Source organism: Acipenser ruthenus, chromosome 1 (assembly GCF_902713425.1).
Source record: "Acipenser ruthenus chromosome 1, fAciRut3.2 maternal haplotype, whole genome shotgun sequence".
Classification (NCBI taxonomy): domain Eukaryota; kingdom Metazoa; phylum Chordata; class Actinopteri; order Acipenseriformes; family Acipenseridae; genus Acipenser; species Acipenser ruthenus.
The window spans coordinates 37,183,145-37,205,601 of record NC_081189.1 but is presented as its reverse complement, the minus strand read 5'-3'; the positions used below and the strand labels follow the sequence as shown (position 1 = coordinate 37,205,601).

Genomic DNA, 22,457 nt, shown 5'->3' with positions numbered 1-22,457 from the left:
GAAGATTTTGGTCAATCCACTTGAAACAATTAGCAATCCAATGGGGGAACAGGTGTGTTTTCTGATGTACCTGGTAGAATGAATGTTATTAAACATGTTATTATTCTGCTAGGTGTCAAGGTCAGAGAGAGACTACCGGATCCGGGAAAGTTGGCGGGATACAGTCCGCAAGGAGGTAGGGGCTATGCTCGAGCAGGGAGTCATTCAGCCTTCCCGGAGCGAGTGCTGCAGTCCTACAGTGATGGTGCCTAAAAAGGACAGCTCCACTTGTTTCTGTGTGCACTTTCGTAAAGTGAATGCAACCTCCAAGTTCGATGCATACTCTAAGCCTCGAGTGGACAAACTCCTTGATAGACTAGGGAAGGCGCAGTTTATCTCAACTTTGGATCTGACGAAGGGATACTGGCAGATTCCACTAACTCAGAGCTCACAAGAGAAAACTGCTTACTCTACCCCAGATGGTCTGTTCCATTTCCAGCCCATGCCATTTGGACTGCATGGAGCCCCAGCAACCTTCCAGAGAGTGATGGGCCAGGTCCCCCCATTAGACATATGCAGCCACTTATATTGATGATATATTGATTTTTAGCTCTACCTGGAGAGAGCATATTGTCCAGGCTTTAGTGGACGCGGCGATCCTGAAAACCAAGTCTCAGATGAGATCACTACTGGGGTTAGCGGGCTATTACCACCACTTTATTCAAGATTATTCCACTATAGTTAACCTCCTGGTTGATCTCATCAAGAAGAACACACCAAATTTAATGAAGTGAACAGGGGAGTGTCAGGGGGCCTTTGATACGATTAAGAGAAAACTATGCCAAGCCCTGGCCCTAATTACACCAGATTTTAGCAAAGAGTTCACTCTTCAGACTAATGTCTCCGACATTGGTCTGGGGGCTGTCCTCTCCCAAGAAGTTGACATCCCATTGTGTATATGAGCAAGAAAATGGCTCCCAGGGAAAGGAACTACTCAGTCATTGAGAAGGAGTGTTTGGCCATCAAATGGGCTACACACACTCTTCACTATTACCTATTGGGACATTCCTTCTCTCTTGTTATGGACCACGGCCCTTTAACCCTTTGCAGTCCATTTATTCAGCGCCTGTCAGGCACGTCAGGTCCAATTTATTTTCACACAAGCTGTTTATTATACTGTTTAAAAGTAATTGTATTCACAGTAAAACAGGTTTAAGGCACTGCATATTAACAGGACACTCAGCCCTGCACCACTCCTTATTCGCAGTATTTATCACATATCTATTCATAATAGTGCATACTGATACTGATCTCCTGATTACTCGTTTAATCACCAAACTCCTCAATAATGCGATCCAAGTCATTATTTTATAACTATAACATCTCAAAAAGCTTGGCAAATGTCCACAATTTTCTTTGAGCGCTGGATGCGGAAGCAGCTATCTTGTTTGTTTATGTCCGTGTTATGTCTGTGGTGAAGGGACTATGGGTATTGCTCAGATCCGCCTCCTTTTTTCGGCTTTTATCGGCCTCTCTCGGCCATTGAAAGCTTGTCTCTGCTTTTTCCGGAGAAAAAATGACTAGGGACTCGTGCTTGACGTCTTTTTGATGATGTCGGACAGGACTGGAAAGGAAAAATTGTAATGTCGGTCCTGGTCCGACATAGGACAGCAAAGGGTTAAAGTGGTTAAAAATTATGAGGGACACGAACGCCCGAACAACTCGGTAGTATTTGCTGCTGCAACCCTTTACTTTCCAGATGAAGCGTCGTGTGGGAAGGCGCACTAAAATGCAGATTTTTTTCTCAGGAGGGGGGACCATCAGGGGAATTAGGGTTAGCCGAGTGTACCTTCGGCACCACTCAGAGGTGGGATATGTGACGAGGATAGATGGAATCTGAGCTGCAAGTCTACCTCCCAACCAGGAAGGGCGGTGGTACGCTTTCAAAGAGATGGCCCGGCTTGATGGTAAGATGGAACCGGAAGTCTGACATTTTGGAAAAAGAACCTAGTTGTTAGACTGCTAAACAAATCCATTGTGATCAGGTGTGGGGCACGATCAGATAGACAGATTGGATAGAGCGTGGCGTCTGGCTGATCACAGGGAGGAGTTTGGCAGTACAAAGGGGACGTAGCTACGTGAGTACGGTCTCTTATGCTGAAACACTAACGCACAACAAATTAGTTTTTGTATATGTTTAAAATCATTTTTAGGTTATATTTTTATACTGGATCACTTTATGCTGGTTTAAAACCACTGTTATATACTGGTGGGATAATGACTGCTCTACTTGGAACCTGATTGGCAGACATGATCCATGACGTATATCTTGTAATAGCCAATTAAATCACAGATCATAAGCTATCTACAGTACCTTAAAATATGTGATATTAGCTGTTTCATTAGCAGCAGGCATATTCATAATTAATTTTGTCTTTAGGCTGCTCAGATCTTTTAACCTTATACAATTAGATAGCACTTTTCATTAAAAAAAACAAAACAAAAACACTCCTTAATTGCTTCACAAATCAATCTATGAGCCCAGCTTGAAGGAGAATTCCAATGGGGACAGTTTACTGGATGGGCTGCTGGTTTAACACATAACAAAAATAACATAAAACAAGATTAAACTCTTTAAACAGTAAAAGAAAAAAAAATATCTGAAAGTAATTCAGATTAGATTATTGAACATGAATATCACATTATATTCTTTAGTTTTAAGTAGCAAATACTCTACTTCTAATAACATTTCAGAAGACTAGAAAAAAAGCCACTCATCGCCCAGCAACATAAACAGTATGGTACAAAAGCAGCATACTGGATTCCATGTTTCTGCAGTAATAGGATTTACTTAAATTTTCTCTGTAAATGCTTTGCCAGTCAACCCTGCCAATGCTCTATTGAGTTTTCGATGAAGCTTTTAACCCACTGTGTCAAAGGGGAACTGGGAAGTTCTGGACCACCAAAGTGTAAAGTATGTTGGCTCACACTGGAGACAGTCTGCTGTAGCGTAGGCCTGTCAACACAATGCAAGTTAAAAATGAGAAACAGCTGCACTGCAGGTCTCTTGGGTGCCTTGTTTATAATTTTCTAGAATTATTATGGTGGGCAAGATAAAGGCATCGGTGACTGCCATGATATTTATTTTGGTGCCGGCCAATAACACCAGGTCCCAAGGCACGAAAGAAGTATTGAGGAAACAAAACAGGTTATATCCCATGACGTTTACAGCAACACACTCACATGCTGATATGCTGTAGTTCTAAAACAGGTGTTGGGTTGTTTTCTGTTGACTTTTCAATCTATTTTTTATATTTGGATATGTAGTGGGTTTCCTAACCAAAAGACCAAAGGAAGCATGCTTTTAAAACAACATTTAACTAAATGTATATCAGAAAAAACAACAAAATACTCTTGACAAATGCAATAGTTCCACATTTCACTCCATAACAACCACTCTCAGGACCAATATAATAAATGTGGTGTTTTTTTTCTCCAGGTTCTCTTTTGATTGTACATGTTGACACTAATGCAACACAATACTGTACTTATTGATACCATACTTCATTTTCAAATGAATAAAGTCAAAAATAACAACCACTGAACATCCATCTGAAAACACACACACACTGAGATTCCACCATTGGCACATACAATACAGTGTACAGTTGGTCTTCAGTACAGGTTTGACTGTATTTTGTAAACATAGGCTAAAAGACTGACCTGGTAATGTTGTTTTAAAAAGACTTTGCTTTACAAAGACAATTAATAAAAGCATAACTGTTGCTATGAATGACAATTTCTGATAGAAGTGCTTTAAGATAGCAAGTTGTTAACCCTTTGAGTAGTACGAACGTACCGGTACATTCGCTGTTCTCTGGTCCCCTGGGAGTATGAATGTACCGGTACGTTCTTCAACTTTACACTTGAATTACTGAGCCTACAAAACTACTGATCACATAATATTGTAACACTAGGTTCCTGTAACCCCTTTTATTGGTCTCTTGCGCCCTCTGCCAGATATTGACTGAATTACATATAACAAACCCAGTCACAAAAATGTCAACTGTGTTTGTAAACCGGCGAAAATCGTTCAGTGAGAAAGAAGTAGCCTATTAGTTATAATACTGAATTCAGATTCAGATTTAAATTCAAATACATACAATTCTTCCACTGAATCAGATGTCAGCGAGTGTGTCACTGAAGACATAAGTGAAGCATATGTACCAAATAACATCAAGTGACAGCGAAGAGGCGGCGCCAAGCTCTGTGTGTTGCTCCATGCTTCAAGGAGTATCAAACGCTGAAGCATTAGACACTCTCACTCCCTCCGCCCCCACAACCTGTTTACCCAGATATGACTCTCTCTCTCTCTTTCTCTCTCTCGCCCTTTTTCTTGTTAGGACGTGTTGTTGTGGTTGTTCCACCCCGTTGTTTATTGTTTATTGCTTACATGTTATTTTTTAGTCAAAACCTTTCCCTATGACTAAATAAAAATATATACTGTATATTATATATATATATATATATATATATATATATATATATATATGTGTTTTATTTAAAATGATTTGTCTGTATTTCGCCAGTATTCATTACATACATACAAACATATAGCTTTCAGCTTGTTTGTACGTTATACTCGTAATAATCAAGCACCTGCAGAAGACAGAATAAAAAAAACTCACTCCCGTAGGACCGGCAGTGCATTTTAGAACTCACTGCTCAAAGGGTTAAGTCATGTTAAATTAGTGGTGAGCAGTTCTGTTAGACAAGTACTCAGGTGATGTAACATGCTGTATGGCACAGGGCCCTATATGATGTACTCTGATTTATTGAAATAATCTTTCAGACTCTTACAGGCTTATTTTGCAATAGTCAGTTCCATGACTAAATAGTAATAAGAATGCTTAACTACACAAGTTGGGCTGTGTTCTGTGAAATATTTAGTTCATAGTGCCGACTTCTGTCACATTTTATAAATCTGCCCTAAGAAAAAAAGTCGTCACCACTGCCTCTGTTGGAGGAAGTGGCTCAGGGGGAAACTGAGATTTCTCTCACAGCCACTTACCGTTAACTGCCAGCTCAGGATGACTCAACAGAGGAGCAGGTTACACTGCTGTATGTCTAAAGTATTACCCAGCATTATTATCAGCCGGTCAAAAAGCTGACCACTCAAGCACGTGTACGCTCTGTATCAAGTACAATTTCTGTCATTAAGACTCAAACTGTGTCTGTCAAATTGCTCACTAGCATTTCCATGTCAAGTCTCAGGACATTCATAAATTACCTGTCAATCTGTCAATAACTGAATTAATAATTTGATAATAGGGAAGGTTCTGTATTCCTAATATCCAGTATCTTTTAAATTTCAATTACAAATATCACAATATCTTAAAATATAATTTCTTATTAGTCCAATTTCTCATTCTCAAGGAGCAACTGGGCATGGGTTTGAGAGTTATCTGTGTGATATTCTTACTAATGTATTTCTTTCATCCACTAGTGTTGCAGGGGGGGCAGGTTAGCGGTTACACAGATGTACCTTGAGATTAGACATTATTCTTAAAGCTCTATTACTTAAAGTAACCAGGATGTGCAGACTGGAATAGATAATAATGCAAAGTGAATCTAAACAACAAGAACAATACATTTGTTAATATAATATTTCACACCCCTACAAAGTTGCATTTTAAAATGCAAAATGTAAAATATATTGGCATATCACTGCATGACTTTCAAATTATACCTAGCTTTATTAGAACACGCAACCTGTTCTGTCTCTGCTACTGTTTATGTGAAGTGATATTTATTTGAACTGCGCAGGATCCCTTTCTTTTTTAACCTTTATAGAATCCCTTACGGGAGTAACGAGAGATACTCGTTCTGCTTTTTCTGCCAAGATAAAGTCTGGATGTAAATTTCAAAACAGGTTGTGCCAACTGGAGATGCTGATGTACACATGATGATGGGTATGGATCCACAGTTAAGCTTAATAATACTATAATACCTATGAAATGCGCTGAACAGCTGTGGGGATGCCTGTGTGTTGTTTGTGACGCAGCTAGATCATTGACAGACTACTTTTTAAAGTGTTATTGAAACCGTTTCGTAACACTAAAGGATACTAAGTACCATCTTGATTTTTTTTTTTAACCTAATATCCTATAACAGGTTATGTGTGTTCTCTTATCTATCATTTAATATTGTTCTTTCTGCTTAAAACATTGGTTATCAGCTAACTACAAATGTCCTTTTTCAGTCACTTAAAAAGCCGAAGGTGGTTTTAGAAATGACCATTTGGGGTGTGCGACTGTTATTCTGTCCCCCTACTTATTTTTCAGAAGTGGTTGAAAAAGGACTAGTTAGTAAGCATGATAAATATTGGTAGTAATAAGCAGAAGTAACAACAATGGAGAATTATACAGAACACATGCAATCTGATATTATACATATAATGTATCCCTTTAACATACACACCCTCCTCAAAAAATGATTAAAATAGCACATTATGCAAGTTTAAAGAACATGTAAAACAGGTTACCAACATCATGTACTGAGAGCGGACTATCATGATTTCATTGAAACAAGCAGGTGGCTCCAGAGATCAATAGCCATCATCAGTTCAACCAGCTTAGTCAGGTGTCACAAAAGTCAACATGAGCTACTCACAGCAGGAGGAATAACTTAGAGCAGGTCAGGATAATTCTGGCACTCTCGAGAATGTATGCGAATGTATGACACACCTTCACATATCATCTTCACATATCTCCGGAGCTAATTACTGACTTAGAGGCTGTGGTTATTGTGAGACACAAAGCAGTTAATTTGTCAGAGAAAGAGGCTGTAACTCTGACCTATGACTCATGTGCATATTTAGGAACCAGCCCTCGCACAAGTTTTTCCCTTTTCCCCTCCAGCCAGCTCAAGCTTTTGTACAAACACTTCATTGTTTACTTTAAACTTGTTGCCCAGAGATAACCTGCAACAATTACAGCTTTTATTTTTAAGAGGTGTCCTAATTATGACAGCAGCACAGAAACAACAGCTTTTTAACAGTTTGGTACAATCACTTACAGTAAATACAAACAAGGGCTTTCTGAAAAATAATTTCCCCACTTTACAATGTGTGTGCAATTTCAGAAACCAAATGTGCTTTAATATATTTAAATCCCTGAAGCCATTGGGTTTGGATAAACAATTCCTCTGAATTTGCTTTGCCTTTAAAGCTCTCAATACTTGGAATCTTGCCAACTTTTTCTGACTGTGATCCCCCATGTTTTGAATCACATTGTAATTTGAGTAAATGATACAGTAAAATAAAGGGCTAGCTTTGCTGTAAAACTGTTGTAAAACCAAAAATGCTAAATTAGCAAAAATAGTAGATATTGTCAGTCTCTCGTAAGTTAGTTAAAAACCCAGTGTTGTTTTTATAGATAATTACAGTAACACAAAATGTTAATTTTAAGTGTAAGGCAGTACAGTATACAGTAAGAAATAATCTCACAGTAGACAACAATGTGACTCCTATGTACAGTAGATGCACAGCAATGTGGTTTTCTATTCAGGAATCCCATTATTACTAAGTTCACTTATCTAGTCTTATGGTTATCCCTGGATATTAAGACACCCAGCTATTATCAGTTGTGGATTTAGAGGGCTGTTGTTATTAACATTTAAATAAACACTAAACTATTACGTTAAGTTTGTTTATGTGTCCTTTGGCCTCCACCACCTTGCCCTGAGTTTACAGCTTTTACTGTTTTGCTTTCTCATAATGTTTTCACCCAAAACAGACCAGCCTAAAAGGAACATTCTACACACAGCAACATACTTTTCCACTGCATGGTTGGACCTTGAGATGTAAAAATCAGTGACTCTACTGTGAAACAAAATAGACTGCCAAAAAAAAATCAGCGACGGCTTCTGAATACCACTGGACATAAGATTCCTATTGTAGCCATGGGCTTGATTCAGGGGGCAGAACATAGTGCTCCTCCTCCGTTCTGTCCTGCCAATACTCTCTGCCAATCTCCCTATTTAAACCCAAGGTCATGTCCCTGTTCTCTGTCTTGCGTTTTTTGTTTACGTGTTGCTAAACAGCTGACAAATGCCGCTGAGGAATACATAATATGTATTCCTTCCGTATAGATGCAGCAGCCAAAGTCAATGTCAACAGGACTTCCACTGCAGTGGAATCTTGTGTTCATTCTTCTCCATGAAATATCTTTGCCCAACAGAGTATTGGACCACCAGAGGTTTCCTCCCAACAGCAGGGAGGTTTCCAAAACAAAAAAGCATATGTGTGTATATTAGGGTTGTCAAGTGATTACAAAAATGTATCGCGATTATTAATTGAGAGATTTTTTTTTTTTAATCTCAATTAATCTTGGTTTTAATTGCATATTTAACTGATACAATTACTGCATCCATCTCATTTAAGTGTGTTTTATTACTAAAGCTATTATTATTATTATTATTATTATTATTATTATTATTATTAAAAAAACAGCCCTGCATAAAAATCCTATTTGTTGGTCCCTCTTTTATAGTCTTCAGTCAGTAGCTATCCACTTTGCAACAGCACTGGTTATAGTATGGTACTCAGCTTGACTGCAGCGATCCTGAATTCCTAAAGGAGTACTCTGTTGAAACTGACAGGTTTCATTTGTTGTTGTATTGTTGTTGTCTGTAGCAGAACAACGGCTACAAAGTGTATTTTGAGAAGTGAAAGCATGTTTAGCACGCAGGTGGTACAGCAGACTAGATGCACTTCTGTGATACTGGAACTCACTTTGACAGTAGATATAAGTAACCCTCTTCCTAGCCAATGAACCGTCAGAAAGTTTTAAAAAAATGAAGTTCCTATTCACAAGTCCTTCAGTTTGAGTGCTTTGCTACATAATGCTGTTCCGTGACTAATTATATATTCAAACGATGACTGCACTCATTCAGTCCTGGCACTCGAGTGTATTAAAATGGTGCCGCAGGAAATGAATTACAGTATGCTATGAGGGACAAGACAGAGGACTGCGATTAACATGCGTTCAAAAAAATGAATCTCAAAAAAACTGTATGCGACTAATTGAAAGCCCTAATGTATATATAATAATTCATCTCAGGTTGTTGGGAGCCAGGGGTCCTATTTTGGGGGTAAGTGAAACTCACTTCCCAACCTCAGAGGCCCAGCCGTGCTGGCCTCATCATCTGCAAGCCAAAGGGGAACCCCAGCCATAACTATTTCATTTTCCCATTCTCTCACCTCTAGGTTCCCCTTGGGGGAAGTATCGGTTGCTTCCCAGTCTTGGAGCTCGATCGTTTCAGTCTCACCTGCGCGAGGTTGGCTCTCCGCGAGTCAAGGGGAAAACCATGTACTCACAAAGCACTTCTATTCTCAATTCCCGAGGTTCTTCCTCCACGCAGCCCTTGCTACCGTCAAGTGAATAGTAAGTGAGGTCATACAAAATGGCTATACAAAAAGATCACTGTCAGATGCGCTACCAACCAATTAGGACAGGCAGCTTGCCAAAAGAGTAGAACACCAGATGCCTTCACTTTGAAACACTTATTATTCCGTGAGAATTTTTTTTTTGCCTCACAGTACATATTTCAGCATGTCAACTAATATTACAGTTCCAATATGTAAATAGGAAAGAGGTAGTCACCGTAGAGGAGACAAAGCAGGAGAGAAGCCATATGTCTCATTTGGAGCCAAGGTCGAAAATAAAAACATGTTTTAAAAACTGCATTTCTCCTTGGAAAATTACTTTGTTTTGCTGGAATTTTTAAAATAAAATGCTATCACTGAATGAGATCCAGATTATTTTCGAAGTACTCAGGAGTTTGGTTTCAAATGCTGGGTGAGGGAGCGTTTCAATGTGCATATGGGTCAATTATAGCCCACATTCCCATGTTTGGTACAGGTTAGGACCATGGTGTTCTTTAGCAGAGACCAAAAACCTTGCTGTGCCACCTCTCACCTCAAAAGAGAAATTCCCTCAATAACACACATCCTGCGCAATGAGCCTCTGAATAAAGCAGTAGCAGCAGCAGCAGCTATTCCAAAGGTCATAAACACTCAGTAGCAGTAGGATTGCAGACGCCCACATGAATGTTTTCTCTCCAGATAAATAAGGCTGTGTCAGCTGCTGCCTGGAGTCCAGCAGGCACACTTGACAATCACATATATACAAAACCACTTCTTTACTGGAAGAGTCTACAAGAGTTCTGTCAAAAAAGTCCACATTTAACATTTTTCTATGTCTTTCCAGACATAAGAAACAGATGCTCCTCAATAAACACACTTTAAATGAGAGGCTAATGGAACATGACATATTTTTCAGGATGTCATTAAACCCGGATCGTTCTGAATATTATGAAAAGTTCAGACAGTGATAATAATGCAGTCACCTGATGTATCTCATTCCCTTTTCGCTGAACACTATGTAACACAATTTTTGTTCCTGGGTAGTAAGTGTTATTTCCTAATTGCTTATGCCTCAAAAGTATAGAAAATGGCTATTATTCCCCACAAACTTTGCTTTTGTGACCAGGACAGTGATATTTTGAAATTTACCTATTTCCAATGAGAAAACGGGCGAATTTGTGTCTCTTCGTTCACATAAAGTCAGAAAAAAAACAACATATGAATCCAAATTAACATGTATTTATACTAAAGTAATACAAAAATGACTACAAAAGATTTAGAAGTGAGTAGTTGTTCGAGATTTACGATTATACTGTAAATCACTTTCACGAATCAGTCTGCTTGGAAGGGTCCACCATGCAGAAGTAGCAGTTGCTTGAGTGGTCAGTGGGTTCCCGCCAAATTCTTGGGATAGCGAACTTCATGGCTCTCTTTTCCCCTCTGTACCATCCTACAAAAATACATTTATTTCACCCATGACTAATGTTTAAGAGATACTCGCAACATTTTTGCTATTTTGAGCGCAAACAGCTATAGTTAAAATCGTGTGTATATTCTTTCTAAAAAACGAACAAAATAAAGCATTTATAATATGTAGCATGAACATGGTCAGTAGGTTGCAACAGATACTATCATTTTCTGAAGAGGACTTTTTGTCATGTAAAGATATATTGTAAACACTGACCTGCTTTTGTGAGACTGGATGTGATTGAAACATACAGTCTCAGATGGTTCACTCAATAACCACACATACACACCATTTGAATGAGTCTGCTTTTGGGTTCATTTCCTACTGTACATAACCTTCCTTTAAAGACGATACATTACAGTAACTTTTTTTGGGACACCCCACTGGTACTCCCTGTAACAGAGCAAGCAGCCCTGTACAGGCTTTGTTTATTTTTAGAACGGGGTCTCCCCCTCCGCCCCTGTTATTTTGTATTTGTTTGTTTTATTATTATATAGGACAAGCGAGGTGCCGTCCTTCAGTGTTTTGTATTATTATTATCATTCTGATTTATTTATATATGATGGTGAAGCGCCGCAGGTTTTATTATTGTTTATTTGTATTTATTTATAAATGTATTTAAATGACGGCGTAGCCGCGTGTTTTAGTTTGTTTAGTCGCGCGGATGGGAAGCCCCATCCACAGCAATTTAATTAATAAACTCGTGCAGATTGTGGCCGAGGGGTAATAGAATAATTGCTAGCTAGTTAAACCCCTCGGCCACGGTATAAAAAGCCTGCAGCTCTCCAGCTCGTGGTAGGTGTATTAGGAGCAAGAGTGGAAAGAGCGAGAAGAGAGAAAACAAGCTTTAAAATATACAGGAACAGTGACAGCGACTGCCCAGCCTGACCTGTATTTGTTTTTTGTGTTCGTGATTTGTTTTATTTAAAATATTTATTTTCGCTTTGTGAGCAAGTTTCTTTTTGTTTAAACCTTTGATTTATTTTTGTATTTAAATAAAACGGCGCCGCCTTTAACTGCAGTACTTGCCTGGTGTCAGTATTTTTCCCGTCCCTGCTTCTGTCTGACGTCACACTCCCTATTTTAATAATCAGTGTACTAGTCAATCCAATTATATGCACATTACTAAGGTATTTATATCAAAGGATGAAAAGATTATATTAGAGCTGAACCATGTTACTAAAACTTAAGAGTCCTCATTTAAAATTAAAAATTAAAAAATAACTCTGTACTTTGTTCAATTCCAACCCGGGTCTCTTTCACCTGATCTAGCATGACTGCCAAGCCCCACTAGGGCTGGGACAATGCTGAATACAGAAAAATCACCACTCAAGTTAATACAAGATGTACAAACAAGGTGGAACACGGTTTATTATATGTTTGAATGTCTTCTTGAATTAAAATGGCCAGTTATTGCTATTTTGTCGAACCCAGATTTGACCAAAAAGTCTGATGCAGCTACGTTAGATCTCATGACTGAGCAGTGGAAGCTAATGGCTGAGATACTACCTTTACTACAGCCATTTGAACTGACTACAATACTTTTGAGTGCAGAGAAAAAACATTACGGCTAGTTCTTTGTACCCACTTGCAACAGGGATAAAACACAGACTGACTGAAGTTCCTGATGAAGGGGAGACACCGTCTTCTTCAAATTCAACTGATTTGCTAATTCCAGTTACGCAGCGTTTGAGAGATAAGCTAGTGTGTAATTTGTCTCAGCGATTTTGTTTACATCAGCTGAATGACCCAAGTAATGAGGTTATGCCACCGCTTTTTGTGTCATTACTTGACCCCACAATTTCGACATCTGGATTTCCTATCCTAACAGGCCAAAGCCCGTGTGTCTGAAGCACTGTCTTCCAAACTAGTGAGGCGAGGGGAGGATAACCTCGAAAATCGTGCCTGTACAAATGAGTGCAGTACAGACCGAACAAGCAATGGAATTGTTACTTCATGGCCGGCAACAAACACACACTACTTCCAAGGAAACCTTAATCCAACAAGAGATGACGATTTATGCTTCTGAAACTCCATTAAACATCATCAAAGATCCCCTGATTTGGTGGAAAAATAGCCAGACACGCTTTCCCAACCTACCTAATTAACATGCTCTGGCAAAGAGCATGTTAAGTATCCCTGCAACATCGGTCCTGAGCGAGCGAGTGTTCAGCAAAGCAGGGATGCTTGTGAACAAACTCTGTTCTTTGAAACCGGAGAATGTGGAAACCATAATATTTCTGAATAAAAACAGAAAATAAGCTCTGGAGAGAGCACAGACTTTGTTACATTGGACTTGTAAATAGTTATTCTTGTGTTCCCTGTTGGAGTTTTTTTTTTTTTTTTCTCTAATCCAGTTGCTGTCAAGCCATCTTAAGGTAAAATAGTACTATTTGTAATGTTTTATTAACTTTTTGTGGGGAACCTCGCTGACAGCGTGAATAGACATAAATAATTAGAAATGTGTAGTTTTAAGTTCAACTGGAGAAACGTTTACTTTTCATGATTAGATTAGATGAAAATATATGTACTTATTATTTACACGTTTCTTTTGCGTTATGATAAAACGATGCATCGGGTCTTTATGAAAACGATGCATCGATTGTTAAAAAACACTATCGTCCCAGCCTTAATCCCCACATGACCGAAGTTGGAGTTGAGTTTTTACTGTCTGTGTGACCTTTAAGATTCTATGTAATAACACGACTTTTCCAAGCTTCACTACCGGTATTAAGTTTAAAAGATGCACAGTCATCACATGGTCACATCGTACTTTGCAGCTGTCTCAGTATACTACAGTATATTAGAATCACACAAAGACAGACAAAAAGGGGGGTGGGGGGACAGTATTCAAACAGGGACCAAAGGCAAAGCTCCCTTCTAGTGAACCTGTTTTCACAGCTGAGCCTATTTTACTATATAGTATATTTATATTCAGCAAAGTCTCGTTTGAAGTCCCCAAGTGGCCGGTATTCAGTTACTATGCCGTGCAACCCTTCCTTTAAAAAGCTTGTCAGTGTTACCCACAATAGCAACCACACATGCAGCTAGAAAAACCAAACAGCCAGACTAGCAAATATAGCTGCAGGACTGTTCAGAAAGGCACATGTGCTTGTGCTGGACTGAAATGTGTTTAAGTGTAAGGAAATCTGAATCAAACCCAAATATAAATATTAGCAACAATTACTTAGATCAAGCGGCTACAAACAGTACTGTTATGAATAAACTTCAATGACAGCAACTGTTTGAAGGGGTCTCACAAAATATATAACATATATGATTAACATCTACAGATCTAATGAAACAAACAGAAAAGCTCTTCAACAGAGGAGGCTACAGTGAATTTGTGTTCAATGTCAGCTTTCATGAGTTTATATGGATAAAGTGTGTTCCAGATACACAGTGTTCTGCAATTTAAATCTGGACTTGGAAACATATCTAATTCATTTTTTTTTTTTTTTTTTTTTTTTTTTTTTACTTTGATCTAGTTTGATAAGCACTTGATTTTTAACCAATTAAAGTCTATACCATGTATACCATACTATAAGGCTATGTGTCCTTTAAAAAAAAAAAAAAAATAGAAATGCAGAAAAATGTATACAGTATGATCTTTTTTTAAACAACTAATAATAACAACTAATAATAATAATAATAATAATAATAATAATAATAATAATAATAATAATAATAATAATAATAACAAACTCATGAATTGGCTCACCTGAGGGCTGATTCTGGCATGTATAGTTCCACCATTTATATCCTGTGGAGAAGCTTTATTTTGCTCTTCCGAGCCCCGTGAAAAAGAAATCCTGAACTGGGGCTGCCTCTTGTTTTGCTCCTGTCTAATTTTGAAGGTACAGCCTTGTGTTTGTGCAGAGGCTCCTTCCTCTGAGCTAGTACTTAGACTTTCTGAATTTGGATTGTTGCTGTCTATCTCTTGCCCATTTACAGTGGCATTTCCAGGAACATGGCGTGGCGTCTCGCTCCGTGGCTGGATTGGATATGAAGTGCTCCTATCCAGCCTTAGTCTGGGGTATCTTACCACCCTTTCTCCCTTTGTGCCAGTGAAGCCCAGGTTCCCAGACTCCTCTTGCGGCACCTCAGGTATCCCAGGTTGATTCTGCTGGAGCTGAACAACAAAACAACGCTTTCCAGTGTCACCACTGGAGTCCGGTTGCAGAGACCAGCGTTGTGAGGCCTTCTGATTCTCTGGGCCATAGGGTTGAATCCGAAACTGATGGATGTCTGAACTCCCCAAGGAGTTTCTGTGAATGCGAACCCCTCCGATGTTTATTCCGGGCCGGCCCCCATTTGTCACCTCTGGAGTTGTGCGGCCAGTTTGGCGGTCTGAAGGCACCACACAAAAAATCCTGTGGTTCTGTGATTCAGGCTCGCTAGCTAGTTGTGCAGTGCCCATAGGTAGATTCCTAGGCAAAGCATCTTTGTTCTGAGCAATGCCTGAAGGCCAGGAGTATTTTCTTGTAGGCTCCTCGTAGGCTGGTGCTGGGCCCAGAAAGGTCTCTTGAGGAGAATCCGAGGTCTCTCCGTCTTCCCCACTGCCAGCATTGCGCTGCAGGGAGATCTGCATGGAGGAACTCCTTGTGGGCCGAGGCTCAACCTGGTTCAGGAGCTGGGGGATGAACATTGAGGAGCTGCGCTTCAGGGATGCTTCATCCAACAGGGGAGGCCCTGGATCAGAAAAAGAGGGAGGGCCACTCCTCCTGGGCAGAGTGTGGAATGTCATGGCATAGTCGTCTTCCGGTGCTCCGGCCAATCCTTCCATCTCGGGGGCTGTGTTGCTGCGCCCAGAGCCGAAGTAGAGCCGCAGACGGTGGGCCATGTCAGCCTCTCAATGAACAGCAAGTTCAGCAGAGAAGCAGACACCACAACAACAGGAGAGGCTCTGCCCACAGTTTAAAAAAACTAAGCTGCAAACTCTAAGGAAAAAGTGTCCCATCTGCCAAACTGTTAGCGCTGCAGACCGATAGTGACAGATAGCAGAAATAGCCCTAGTGACAAGCAGCATTCCAGGCATGATTGGATAAGGGCACTCGTCACTGCTACACACTGTGACATGGGGTAGGGTGGCTGCAGTCATGTGACCCAGTTCCCCTCGCCAATACTAGCTAGTACATATCTCTTTTTAAACAGCAACAGCCTGAAACAGCACCTTCCCAGCTGCTCCTTATCCATCAGAAAGGAGCAGGCCCCAGCAGGAGAGCTCTCACAGCTGACTCAGGCAGCACACACTCACAGCAATAAATCTCAAACCACATCCTACAAGACAGGGACCTTGCTAGAGTTTTCTGGTTAGCAGAGTGTGAGAAAAAGTAAAAAAAAGACAAAGAAAAGTTATCCAGATTCAGACAGCAATAGTGTAATTCACTTTAAGGACTATTATTTATTAAGCCTAAAAGAGCCATTCAGATAAAAATACAATTTGCACTTCAGTATTGTTCTGGGAACTACAAGCTATTGTAAAACGCAGCAACAAAAAATTATTTATACACAGATAAACACAGCGATATCCTTTAAAAACTACAAGAAAAAAAGTACAAGAAAAAGTTTTGTTTCATTTGCTAACCAAACAAGTCTTAAATTAACCCTCATATCAGGGACAGTGGCTCTTTAGGCCGTCCAAGGGTATCTGGAAGTGACATGAATGTGTGTTCAAAACCTTGTAGTACTATATGTTCAGTAATATAACCTAGCTTAAAATACAAACAAATGTCTCCAATGACAGTTTTATATCCCAACTGAAAGCCAAGGAAGTCATGGGACTGGGATTGTGAAATGTCATAAGAGGGTAAAACCACTTTGTGTTGTGTACATCAGGAATTGTTCCAGTTTTACAAAAAACAGCATAGCCAGCCAGGCTATATCTGCTGTTGCAAGAGGTTCTTGGCTGAGCTGATATATAGAATCTGATAACCAACAGATTTAATAGGATAATGTAATCTGAATTCAATTTTCAATGCTATCACTCCACAGGTTTGAGGCTACCACAGTAAATACCTCTGAGAACAACACAGCTTCTTATCTTCCACATTGCTACAGATAGGAGACTGACACGTTTGTCTGTCGAAAGAATTACTGACACTAACGATCTCCAGAGGGTGGTCTAAGACTGCCAAGGGGTTGTACAGCAGCTTTGACAAATGTACAGCATGTACAATGTAACACCTCCTTTGTATAAACAGGCAAACTTAAAACGTCAATGCGTTTTACGTAAGCACTCTTGATGTGCCAGGGGAGGACAAAATAAACGTCAAAGCGAATGTCACAGTAAACAGAAGCATTTAAAAACAGGGAGGATGTAAATACTTTCCAATCATACTCTTAACAAATGTATGCCCAAAGACAAGGCTTTTTCATGCACCTCTATTAATGTTACTGGTACACTGATGATAAAGTGGTCAGCCCTCTAGAAATCTTGTACCCAAATTCCTTTGATCAACACTTTATAGGTGGATAGGTGAATATTCATGGATAGAACCACTACAGTTGAAAAAAAAAAAAATCATATATACTGTACCATTTGATGGAATCTGCACCCTAATATCACTATATTTGAGACCTTACTTTTTTTGCAAGTTTTCTCTTTACTTAGAAACAGGAGTGCTTATTCTCAGTCAACACTATAAGCACACTCTTTTGCTTTTGAGAGCGTTGAGGGACTGTGACAGAGAATGATTCTTGGTGATAAATCTCTCTCCCGACCTTTGAGGGCGTTGTATAAAGGGAACAGAGTGCCCTGTACTGGATGGCCTGACAATTAAATCCCAGGGTTAGGTGGAAGTCGTCCATTTAGAAAGGGAGTACAGCTGCGGTACATTAAGTCATCACTCCAGAGGGAAAGCGATGTGGCAACCGTGAATTGAAGGAGAAACAGCTGCACACTAACCAAGGGGGCGTGACTGAAGGTACAAATAGGGGACGTGGCTAGGTGATCTGTTCCTTTGTTTATGGTTAAGAGAACCGCTGAAGGATGAGTGTAAAATAACCATGAGTGCTTTGTTTGTTTGTATCGTCTAATTGTACTGCTTGGGAATTTTCTAAAATGTATTTTACAGAGGAATAGAACTGCCATGACTTACAAACAGTGAATATGTCCTTCCAAAATCATCTAAACTGGGCTCACCCAGCTTTAATGGGACAGCATTGTTTTTCATACATAAAAATATATTTTAGAATGGCTCAACACCAAAGTCTAAAACTCAGTATTTAATCTACATTCAGGGGTTATACTGTACAGCACTTATTCTATTCAGATATCAAGGCAAACATAAGACAAGCTGTTATTCATTTTGCTTCCAAACCTAATTAAAAATGTACATTTCAAATGCGATTTCATATCTCTGTTCCTGACCTGCATTATTATTCCAAGTAAAACTGAACACAACAATGCTAATTAAATAACTATATTCACATTTCACATGCAATACTAATACAAATTGAAATTAGCTCTGCCCACGAGGAAACTGTGTTACACTGATGACAAGCCAAAATGTATACTTGACTATGAAGATTGACTTTGCAATATATGATTCTAAAACCATTTTAAAATTATGATTATTATTTAAATAACTCATTGTTTAAAGCTTTGTGACTATGGCACTGTGTTAAACCTCAAATGTAGAAACGTATTGGTCTGTATTTTACATTTCTCAGAAGGGGATATAGAATAAGCTGTTTTGGTGTTGCTTATCGAATGCACAAATTCAAGGACGAATCCAGGAACACACACACAAGCTGTTTGTATGGTTTACACCAGGCTTCTGCAGCAAGTTGCACAGATTGTTTCTGACCAATAACACAATCTGCAATTATACAGTAAGAACTGACTTGTTATTAGCAGCTGGTTAGACACCAATCATTTTACAAATGGAAGGGTTGCAGAGTATTTTTTTGTTTTTAAATAACGTGTTGGAAACACTTACATTCTGTAAGTGGCACGTTTGTGGTCATGTACCAAGGCGTTCATCAGTATTGACATCCAAAGACCACAAACTAGGATCATTTTGTTTTAGCTAAATTAGCAGCTGAGATAGCCAGTTAGCATACTGTGTTAGATTTTCCTTGCAAAATAAAATGGAGCGAGGTGATGACAAGCTAACATCGTATGGTGTGTCAGGAAGAAATCATAACGAAAGAATGTAGTTACTTCATTTAATTAGGATTGTTTAAAATACAAGAAAAGCTCAAAGTTATGTGAGAAATCAAAACAAAGAACAGCACACTGAGTAATGCAAGTGCTGCACTTGAATATGTTGTTTTGTAATGTTGGCTATATTTATTAGACAAGAATGCGCACCTGTCCTAAGTAGTAATGTGTAGGTGCAGAAGGCTTGTGTACTTCTGAGTAAGTATATTCATTTGAACTGGATTTTCCAGATGATTTAGCAACCGTGGAATTTCTTTGCTATATGTGTTAATTAACGTCACTTCAGTATTTCCTTTAATATATATGTTTGGTTAAACTTATTTAGTAACAATGATTAAACAAAATGTGATTGAATCTAAACTTAAATGTAATACATGAACTATATTGAGACATTTTAACGATCATAAACTTTGGCAGTTATTAATACAGACTAATAACACTTTTAGAGATATTGTTTTCATAACATTGGTTTAGATTATAAAAACAGATGCCACTGTGTTTGTCTTTTGGGCAGTATTAAAGTCTGTTATATTTATTTTGCCTGGTTCTCTGTCTCATTCATAAATTTAATTTTAAAAAAGAGGCATGTTTAATAAGAATTTAGAAGGTACAATAGAAGCATTGCAAGAGCATTTCCCTGTAATGAATTGACTAAAAGGAGTTTATCCATGGTGACCCCATCTTATTCATTGATGACACATCTGATGCTTTTTTCTCCAGTCACAACTTGAAGTGAGTACTGTTGTGTTCTGAAGGCCATTATTGTACAAAGGCTATCTAGAGACATTCCAGTCTATGGTGGGTGGGAGAGATAAGAATTGTTTCTATAATAAAATTGCATGTGGACCAGTTTAACCCATTCTGCTTTTATAATAATGAAATTCTCTCATTAACTTGGACAACATTGTTAAAACAAACACATCGTTGCTTCGTTACAATACCACTCAAGTTTGCTTTTTCCCAAGATACAATACAATTATTATATTTTACAGTGTTTAACCTTCCACTATGCATTTTACTGTTTAATAAAAAAGAATTGCAGTTCAGAAATAAAAATATCATAATAAATACACATGAGTTTAAATACATGTGACAGGGTAGTAATGAATAAACTCCATTCTTTAAACATAAAATTATACATTCACTTAAATTACTGATTTTGAATATCATTAGTAGAATTTTAAGAAGAGGACAGAAATTTAAACATGCCTTAAAAGATCAGCTCTGAACTATTCACACAACTTGGCTTTGGTTTTAGCAGTGTCCAACATTTGTGAAAATGTTTTCTTCGTGGGTAACTTGCTTAATATATGTACAGTATTGTTAACTAGCGCATAATAAACTGCTAAAACAGTTTTGTTATTAAAATGCAATTACTAATAAATAAATAAAACATTGCTAAAACCCATGCCCATTACTCCCTATTAAATCACTATCAATTGTTTGCTTTATTTTTAGTGAAAGAAAAGCAAAGATTGAGCAAAAAACATTACCAAATACTACTGATGTGTTTTTCCTTCAGAAAATTACTGTACGTAATGTTCTCAGTAAAACATAATATCCTTGTAATTCATTAAATAATACTTTTGGCAGTTCTTGTATAACCCTCCTGTTTGTACTTCATGTTACTTGAGGACATTGCCTGTGATCTTGATACAGTGATTAAAAACCCAGAGCCAACTCCATATATAGTTTTAAGTTCACTTTTATAAGCAAATACTCACCAATCTGTTCTCATCAAACACTTCAAATAGAAGCCTATGGTTTTGTGGGTTTACCTGCAAAAGATTGAGAAAAATGTTACTGCAAAGATACAAGCCTTTTCCACCTTTTCCAGCCACTGGCCTTGGCTAAATTCAATTCTTACTCCTCATGAATTACTTTAGATATCTGCAAACCACACAATGGTGCTTTAAGGTTGTGGATAATGGTATTATATCATCTATGCACAATCTCTGTGTGAAGTCGTTAAATGAATGCTTTAGCAAAGATATTACCTGCAGCTGTAAATGGTTAACATGTATATTGCTAGGAAGCAAAACAGAAGATGTACTTTTAAGTTTCTACAGAATAACACACAATGTGCACATCAATGTAACGTGGGACTGCTTTTCCAGAGAACATGGGTTTTTTTTATGGTTTTTGTTTTTGGGTGGGTCTCTTCTGGAAGAGTGGTAGTCTTGGTCACTCCATCATCCTCTACCTAATCCAGAAGCTCATTTCTGCTCTAATGGCCATCAGCTGGAAGACCAGAAGAGGAAAGTTCTATTCAATGTGACATGAGTTGCCACGGTGCTAGCCCATAACCCTCCCGTTATTCCTTTAGAAAGCCTCTGCTAGAAGCAAAACAGAGCTCTTTCGCTATAGAAAAAAATAATACACTCCAAGATATAGAAAAAGGAAAAAGATAAAGGGAAAAGATTACCGTCTTTTTTGTTTTTTAATTATAATAATGTAATTTGTTTAGAATTTGCTTTGTTGCATTCTTAAAACTATAGTATTATAACCTTGTAAGACTATGTGCACTTGTATGTCATATATCACTGTACTTCAGTATCATCTAAAATACTTTTCTTTTACCAAAGGCTTGTCCTATTGGTCTCTTCAATTTGAAATAGTACAGCATATCACTGCTGTGTAAAGATATTGCCTCTATAATAATACAACACTAGACTGCTCACCGACTGCAAAGAAATAGACGCCTTGTACATTTTTCTTGAAGCCCTTCATACGGGCCATGTGTTATTTTTTTTTTTTAATATTGACTTTCCCATTTCACACAGATAATAATAATTTAAAAGCAAACTTGGGTCTGCCTCAATTAATACAGAGAGTTGGAGCCAGTTGGACTAAGCTCTCTGCCAAGTAATTTCAGCTTCAACTTGTTCTGTTTTTTTTAATCAGAGGATGGTGTGCTTGAACAGTTTTTTTAAGACTTGGCTTGTGTTTCAACTCAACTCACTTTGAAGTGCATGTTTAGTTAAAGCCTGCCACCCCATGTTTGAGATCTAACTTCTCAGCCCAGGCTTTTGACAGTTGAGACTTAACGAGATGAAGTACATTTAATGTACAGTACCTTCAGAGCATGCAAATCAATGAATGGGAAAGGCAATTTAGGAGCACATTTAACTAGAGTGAAAATAAAGAAAACTGTATTTCACAGAGAGCCAAACCTTAACTTCCTAAATTATTTCAACAGGGCTCCTGACCCTTGTGGACAAATAAAGAAATCAGCAAACATCATATATGTTTCACAATTATCACAATTATATTTGAACAGAACATGAAGAAAAAAAACGACTGAAGCTAAGAAGTAGAAACATGGTATCTTGCACAAAATTTAAATTACCCCAACGGACATGCAAGACGCAATAATACAGTAAAGATTGAACAGCTGCTTCATGGCTGCCAGTTTG

At 38.4% G+C, this 22,457-nt stretch overlaps 1 protein-coding gene across 15 annotated transcripts in view; it reads right to left on the bottom strand.

The window, feature by feature from the left end:
- LOC131696598 (E3 ubiquitin-protein ligase NEDD4-like) overlaps positions 1–22,457 on the bottom strand; it is a 158,186-nt gene that overhangs the window by 65,907 nt on the left and 69,822 nt on the right. For 6 of the 15 annotated variants that reach the window (XM_059024620.1, XM_059024628.1, XM_059024600.1 and 3 more), the window contains exon 1: positions 14,596–15,861. In XM_059024620.1, the coding sequence (XP_058880603.1) occupies positions 14,596–15,717 (1,122 nt within the window). In that variant the 5' untranslated portion in view covers positions 15,718–15,861. Of the gene's footprint in view, positions 1–14,595; positions 15,863–20,765; positions 20,820–22,457 lie in introns of those variants that run through there. The other 9 variants (XM_059024633.1, XM_059024635.1, XM_059024639.1 and 6 more) reach the window with 3 other exon arrangements.